The following is a 7,832-nucleotide window of genomic DNA, read 5'->3' as shown; positions in this document are numbered from 1 at the left end:
GCTTTCCATAGGGCCTCCAGCTTGCCCCGAAGTCTGCTGAGGGCTGAAAGAGAATAGAGCTGAGGGGAGAAAACCTTCACAGTGCGCCCTCTCGGCTCCAATGAGAACACAGGCAGCTTCAGCCTGGGATAAAAGAACTGAAAAAACCTCAAAAACAAAAGGAGAGAGACTGTCGTCTTGGAGCTGCCGTTAGCGGGAGATGAATTGCAAGAGACCATTTCATGCCGAGGGACTTCAGAGAGCAGCATCCCCGAGAGCCATTAGCTCTCAGCGAGAGCCCTGCCGAAGCCCTCTGCTGTCAGGACAGAAGCATGCATATAAATTTTATACCATTTGTCTTTGAGCAGAGACAAAAGATCAGCCCTAAATCCTCAACATCTTGTCTCGACTAACTGGAAATAATACTTTCTTGTGTGGCTGTCTTGTTACTCTTTCCCCATCAAAAGAATACTGGTGATAAATTTATTCATAATTTTGAAAGGGTTTACTCTTAAAATTAAAAAAGCCGCAAACACATGGGGCTGAAGCTATCTTTATTCCTCCTAGTGCAAAATCATGCTGCTGCTAAGGATGCTGACTTTGGGAAGCACACAGCAGTATCTTAATTGAAAAGAAGCACAGCTTTAAAAAGTCAAGCCGCTGGGTTTTCTTCTGCTTTTCACTGAACTAACTCTGAGGATGATCGATCTCGGGTATTTTCTGGTTACAGTCTGGAAAAGGAAAAAAAAAGGAATTGCTGTAGGATTTTTGCTCTTTTTCAAATGAAAATTCAAACCCTTCAGACATTTTGGGACCTAAGGCCTTCAATTCATGCAAGAAAATCTGCTGAATCCAGCAGCCTGACTAAATAGGGGCTCTGGATATAATTAGCAGAAATAAATGCTTTAAGATCCCTTTTATTAAATTAAAAACGTGTTCTAAAGTAAGTAATGCAAACAATTTTGCATTTTAGGATTTCAATCTTTTTTACAGGGTCAGATTTTGTTCTCTGTGTTTCCTTTGTTAAGCAGATATTTTAACTTCAGTACTTTGTGAATGGGTAATCAGAAATCATTTAATTCTGTGTTCACCGTAACACTTTCATCAAATATTTTCTCAGTTTATGACAGTTTAAACAGCAAATCATGTCAGAGTCTGAAATTAGTCTGAAACTTAATCCTAAAAGGCCTTATTTTATAAGGAGCAATTATTTCCAGATTTCCTCTGGGGGATGAACATAAAACTTTTCCAGCTGATCCACATTGGGTGTAAAATGGGTGAGTGAGGTGCTAGCATGGCAAGGATGTGCATCCCAGGAACCACCCAAGCAGGTAGCCAGAGCCCAGAGCGCACACCAGCAGTGAGCTGCTATTAAACACATATACCCATCCAGGCTGCAAAGGCCACCAGCAAGGACAGAGCTCTGACATATATATATATATATATATATATAATACAATGTATTTATAGCATGTACAATTTGTAGCATCCATGTTTTTCCCTGGTGCGCTGAGGCCCCACAGGTGACCCTCAGCCTTTGTCCTTGCCAGCCAGGGCAATGTGGGAGCCCAGGGGAGGCCGGGGCAGCTCAGGGCTCTCCCATGGGAAGGCTGAAGCCAACAGTAAAATCAGAGCCCGGTGATGAGGCCATGCCACTGTTCAGTGGGAATATGGGCTCAGCTCAGGCTGTACCTCACAGCCCCTCTGAGAAAGACGCATCATTAACCTTCTGAGAGCTTGAAACAAACTTGGCAAAATATTTCCCTTCTGACAGACCAGCACAGACCATACACGCTGCACAGAGCACGGCATGTACTAAACAAGGTTAAGCCCTAAAATGCTGAGTTATTTCTTAAGCCGTATGTATTTTATATCTGCTTGTGCTTAACAGATCCCTTCCATGTAAGGAAGGAGTGTGAGGGCTGGGAGAGTTAATCTAAACTCTATAATACTGTGTGTTAAAGGCCTCTTTCATATAACTGCGTTCATGAACTGAGCTTGGAATTCTTAAAAATCCAAATCGTTACAAAGGAAGGAGTTTGGTGTTTGGCAAAATGACAAAGCCTGCCATTCAGTCACCTCTTGTGTTGCTTGGCTTTACAGTGAGTCTCAGACAGGGCTTACAGCACAAGGGAGAGCCTACCATATGTCAGGGGCATTTAAAGAGAAATTCCCAAAGATTCTGGGTCCCATTACCCAACCAGCTCCCACCTGAATGGTTGTTTTGGTGGGGGGTTTGTTGTGCCTTCACCTTATTCTTATTTGTTAGTAGCCTTGTGGCTTTTAAGTTGCACCGCAACTCTCCAAAACAATAGCATCCCTTTGTAGGCTCCCCTAGGAATAGGTTAGTCATAAACTCAGGTAGAAAACTGAGTTTCAAACAATCAGATGTGGAAATATTAAATATGCAAACATAGGTGTGTAGAGTTGATAGAGCTGAGAGTTGTACTGAGGCTGCCTGACCAGGTTTTCCTTCTTGTTGTTCAGTTCTGCTGTTGAAATCGTGTTCAGAGGAATTGTGAAGGCATGAATGAGATGGACATAGAGCTCTCCTGTTCCTACTGCAGTGCAGGAAAGTGGGTTAGATCCCAGCTTGTGTCAAACACCTGACAATTAAGCCCAGTGTGTGCTGGACTCTCTTTAGCTCCTGTTATTTCATGCGACATTGAACTTTTCTCATTCAGCCTGTGGGACATACAGCCTCAGGGAGGATGGGGACCCAGGCTAAGCATAATCCTGGTAGCCCAAAACAGTAGCCACATCCCCTTTTCCAAAAAAACAATTTGCCGCAAGTATCTGTAATAATACAGACCAAGAATAAATGGATGGATGGTCCTTCAGAGGATAGGAGCAAGTCCCTGTGTCCAGACAGGGCTGAGAGGAGTGGCCTTGTGCAGATACGAGCTTTTATCCCACCTCAGTTCAGCGTAACTCACAGGTATCAAGATGACTTAACAGAAATGGAAATGCTTTCAAGTCAGACACAGCCATATCTGCCTAAAGCTGCCATCACTGTGAGTACCACCCTTCTGCTGAACCTTTGGAGATTCCTGTTCTTAGTTCAGCTCTGCTGAGATAGTGAAGGTTTATGTTTATTAATTGTGTGATGTCACTTCATAGGAAGAGATTGCTGCAAACAGCAAGACAGTTTACTGCCTGCTTTAACCTCCCTAATTAGAGGAACATCCTGTAATTGTGCCTTCAAATTCAGTAAGTGGTGAAAAATTATTAGTTTGCTATTTAATAAGATAAAGGGTTTTCTATGTACAAAAAGAGTAATTAAAGCCAGCTGCACTAACAACATACCCAGATTCAGCATCACTGATTTCTCTCCAAAGAAAAATAAAAGCATGGTATTGCCAGCTCTTGAGATTCTGTTGGAACTTCGAGACACAGATATCTGTTTGTATGGTCTCATGAATACACGATGAACTGTGAATTCAAACTGGCTACTGTCTCCACTCAGCAGCCAAATGACAGAAAACAATGCTGTGTGTGCAATATGGTGTAAAGCTGATTTTATTTTTACCCCTGAAAACTTCCAGAGAGTTATTGCTCCCAGAAATCACAATCTAAGAGGCTAAAAATCCAGTTGATTTTTTTTCTTCTTCTTTTCAAGGTAGCTTATGCTTTCCCTTGAAAGGCAGCCCTAGCATCTTGATACATTCAGCTGGCAACATCCTTATGATGATAACCCAATCTACACCTGCCTGTGGGGCAAGTTAATTATGCCCGGGACCACCTGCTTCTGCCTGGGATGGATAGTCAGGTAGGTTTTGCTTCTAGCAGCTGTCTATGCTGGCTCTTCTTTCTGAGGATGTTGGGTGACTATGAGGAGCTGAGGGGGAAAGGATGGAATGATAGGAGCCAGACAAGCCAGGAATCAGAGTAAAGGTGAAGGACCACCACAGCTGCAGTGGGAAAGCAGAGGTAAGGCTGGCTGCATAGGGGTGTGTGGGTAGATTTGAGTGGCTGAACTAAATGGAGGGGGTGAGATGGGACATACAAGTCTGTGTTATGGTGGAGCTGGGAGGGAACAGATTTTGTTGGAGGTGATGATCATGGCTACAAAGCTTTCCTGTATTTGTTTGGCTTAGCTGGTGGTGTAAGCTGCCACCTAATCATGAGAGGGGATGAAGATGTTGAGTTAGGAAACAAAAAGCTGTGGTTTTTCCCCTTAAAACTGAACTCAAGGATCTGACTGTGGTTTTCCAGCGTTTGTGATCTACAATACCCAGTGAAAAACCTGAATATGCTGTGCACCACCAGGCAATGATGTTATCAACCACTGTAAATGCAATAAATGCAATATCTCAGGTTGTTGTGTTTTCTTACTTGGTGGTGCTATGAGAAAGGCTGAGCTCTTTTGGAGAGTCGGGAATAATGTGGTGAAAAACAGAGCCAGGGATCCTCTTCTTTCTTCTCCCTCTTGGGTAAAACAATGAATTTGTTCAGAATCCCTGTTTGGGTTTTCAAATGCAGGCAATGTGGGTAAGCAGCTCAGTTGCCATGGTGTTCCACCTTTGCATTGGATGGTGCGAAATGCAAGCTGTAATGGCACTGCACAAAGCTGCTGTGCCAGTGCCATGGAATTGAAACAAAGCTGTGTATTATTGCAAGATACTGTGCAATGCTATAGTCAGCAGCCTGCTGTATGGCTACTGCTGTGACACACAGGTGAAGGAAAAATGAGCTGTCAATAAAAGAAACCTACTGTGCAAGTCACATACATTGACTATCAAGATCTGTATAGTGCTGCTGAGGATTATCCACACTACTTGTGGTAAAGGAAAATGCCTTAGCACTAACAGCTGTATGCAACAGTCCAGATCCTCTTGAGAGCCACTGGGTAGATCCTTGCTGCTTCTTGATAGCCTCCTCACAGCCATCCTTAAAACCATATAGAACCTGCAAGTGCTCCCAGTCATGGGCAGGCACCTGAACATGCATAGGGCAGCAGGGAGGAGCTGGTTTGTGGAGTGGGGCATGCTTGTGGTTTCCCTTCCACCATCCCTGCCCTGCATTGGGACCATACCCAGGTCTGTCTGTGGAGCTTGATATATGAACCAGGTCCAGGGACTGGTAGTTAGGTGCTCACATCCTGTACTCCTTCTCTATTAAATGTGGGGATTAATGGTGTTAATTGTAACAGCAAGGGCAGTTGCAAAGCTACACACACATTTACAGGGCTACATAAGCAACAATTCTGGCTCTGCTTTTGACCATTCCCATTTTCATGTGGCTTTTTTCAAGCACATTATGTTGTAGGTTAGGTGCATTTAGAGGATTTCTGAAGGGGCCGCATAAGGACTAGCAATAAGCAGCTCTCATTACATAACCTTTCTAAATACCCTGTAGTTCAAGGTTTATAAAACAATTTCAGAACTGGCACTGAATTCGTCCCTGGGCAGTACTTCATCAGTCTCAAACAGCTCTAATTGAACAATTGGGTAATGAACTTACATTAAGGGAAGTGAGCACTACTTGTTGTCCTAGCAGATTTTGAGCATTCAGGCTCAGAAATTAGTCAGCAATTATTTCTCTCTTGTCCAGGTTAAGATCATTTTCAAATAGTTAAAATTCTGGATTAGCTCAGTCACATCATGTCTGTGGGCTGCTGTGTGGACCTGTGAGGCTTAGTCCTTGTCCTAAGCCTGTCAACAGTTTAGCTGTGAAATTCAAACTTTTATAACACATTGTTCCCATTTTCCTTGTATGAAAAGGCGAAATTCTGTAATCCAGCAAGGTAAATAATGCTGCCATAAGAATATACGACACAGCTAAACACTCACCTATAATGCTAGAGCTTTGACAGGTGTATTTTCCCAAGGCAGAGACCTGGTTAGGCAGTGAAATGATAGCTGTGCTGGGCAGGGGGCAGAGAAGCTGCTGACATACAGTCAAGCACAGGCTGTAGAAATCAGTCCTTTTTTGAGAAGCTGAGTGGGATATGTCTAAAGGAGAGAAATCAAGGCTGAGAACCTGTGCTCCGCTTAGAAATCAAGACAGACCCTGTGCTCCCCTTACCAAAATGTACCACAGAGCTGCGATTCAGTGAGTGGGTAGTGTTAAACCTCTGAAAACCTTCCTCCTTGGTAAAACAAGTTGCCTACTTCAACACCGTCCTTCTAAATGTGACTGGTATTGGCCTTAGCTCGTTAGCTAGCTGAAGCACCATTAATCTCCCAAACCCAGCAAGTGGGTACTGAGTGCTTCAGAGTTTCTCAGTCTTTTCATAGCTAGTTTCTCACCCAACTTTGTGTTCCTGTTTGAAGACAGTCAGTGATCCTCTGCCCTGTGGAAGCAGGACTGGAATGGCTGTGAAGACATCTGTGAAGTCTTTGTAAGCAAGAGAGTTTCTTCTAGGATTTAGAGCTTAGTGAACTCTCTGTTTTTTATTTCGGTATAAATGTCTGGCTTTCTAGCTGAGCAATTTCTGTGAAACCTTTAGGCTTACAGAAATTGATTGGGGGGGGGGGGGAATAGCTGTCTCCCAGTGTTTGTCCCTTTGAAAAACTCTAATAATGCTCAAGTTACATGAACTGTCCCTAGATGCTCTCATCTCAGCTGACAGATGTCATAAGTGCTGTTCAGCAGTGTCACGGGGCTGCAGGGCTTTGAAGAGAAAAAAGTACGTGAGCTTCTTGGCAGAAAGTAGTTACCACTTTATTGGAGAGGGAAAGCGGAACGGTGACAAAGTGGAGGTACGGGGAGGGCAGGCAGGGCGGGGATGCCACCGCTGGGCTCGGGCGCGGCTCAGCCCTCCCAGAAGCCGACGAAGAAGCTGCACAGAGAGTGCCACCGCTCGGCGCAGTAGGTCTCCGCCGGGTCCTGGCTGGGCTCTGCGGTGACGGCCGGCGGGGTAGTGGCGGGGCTGTGGCCGTGGCCCGGCATGAGGCGGAGCTGCGCCTCGGGCGGCGCCCGGCCCGGTCCGCAGAGGCGGGCGCTGAGCGGGCTGCCCCGGGCGCAGGGGTGCCGCCGCCGCCGCAGCCTGCCCAGGATCTGCCGCCAGTACTGCCGGCTGCGGGCGCCGTATGCGGGACAGCGCCTCGGCTCCCCGCGGTAGGCGCAGCTCCGCGCGGCCCCGCCGCCCGCGGGCCGGCAGCTCAGGCGCAGCTCGCTGGCCCCCTCCGCGGACAGCAGCTCCCAACTGCACCGGTGCTGCTCCGGCGTGGAGAACCGCCCCGCCTGCACCACCTCCTCCACCTCCCGGCCCGCCCCGCCGGCGGCGGCCCCGAGGGCGACCAGGGCCAGCAGGGCCAGGGGCAGCCTCATCTCTTCGGGGCCGCGGGAGCCGCCTCCGGTGCCTCAGGGACGGAGCGCTCCTGCGCGGAACCAGCCGGCCCTCCGCATGTTCCGCACCCTGCGGAGAGACGGACGCTGGCGGGCGGCGTCCCTGCTGCTCCCAACCCTCTTCGCGCCCCGTCGGAGCGCAGCCCCCGAGGGAGGTTGTTTCGGCAGAGGAGCGCAGAACGGGCTTGTCCCTCCAGGGTCGTTATCCCAGGGGCATTTAGCTTGTTCCACACCTGTTCCCCCCAGGTCCGCTGACGGGCCACCGGTGGCGACGGGTCCCCGGGACCACCCCAGCCGGAAGCCGTAATCCCGGGACAGCGTGAGCCGAGAGCCCGCACCCTCCGGCTGCGGCATCAAAGCAGCCAGAGGCGCCCGCTCGGCAGCCGGACCCGGCTCCAAGCAGACCGGTCTCCTAACGCCCCGCAGTGTCCCACCTGAGCCGTGTTTCCCCCCAACGCACCCGGTGTTCTCCGCTCTGTCCCTGGGGCGCTCACAGTGCGCTGCGGTGTGGGTGCAGGTGCCCGCGGACACCCCTGCGCGGCGGTCGGCTCTCTCCGGCT

At 48.2% G+C, this 7,832-nt stretch overlaps 1 protein-coding gene across 1 annotated transcript; it reads right to left on the bottom strand.

The window, feature by feature from the left end:
- Positions 1-6,633: 6,633 nt before the first annotated feature.
- On the bottom strand, positions 6,634-7,294 carry FGFBP3 (fibroblast growth factor binding protein 3). The gene has a single exon (XM_057402241.1). It carries the CDS (start codon positions 7,252-7,254, stop codon positions 6,736-6,738), a length of 519 nt encoding a protein of 172 aa, XP_057258224.1. The 5' UTR covers positions 7,255-7,294; the 3' UTR covers positions 6,634-6,735.
- Between the last annotated feature and the right edge of the window lie 538 nt (positions 7,295-7,832).

Source organism: Pezoporus wallicus, unplaced genomic scaffold (genome assembly GCF_028554395.1).
Source record: "Pezoporus wallicus isolate ANWC-B61680 ecotype Strahan unplaced genomic scaffold, APGP_CSIRO_Pwel_v1 contig_6787, whole genome shotgun sequence".
NCBI lineage: Eukaryota > Metazoa > Chordata > Aves > Psittaciformes > Psittacidae > Pezoporus > Pezoporus wallicus.
Note: the sequence above shows the minus strand (reverse complement) of the source record. Positions and strands in the feature narration are given on the sequence as shown.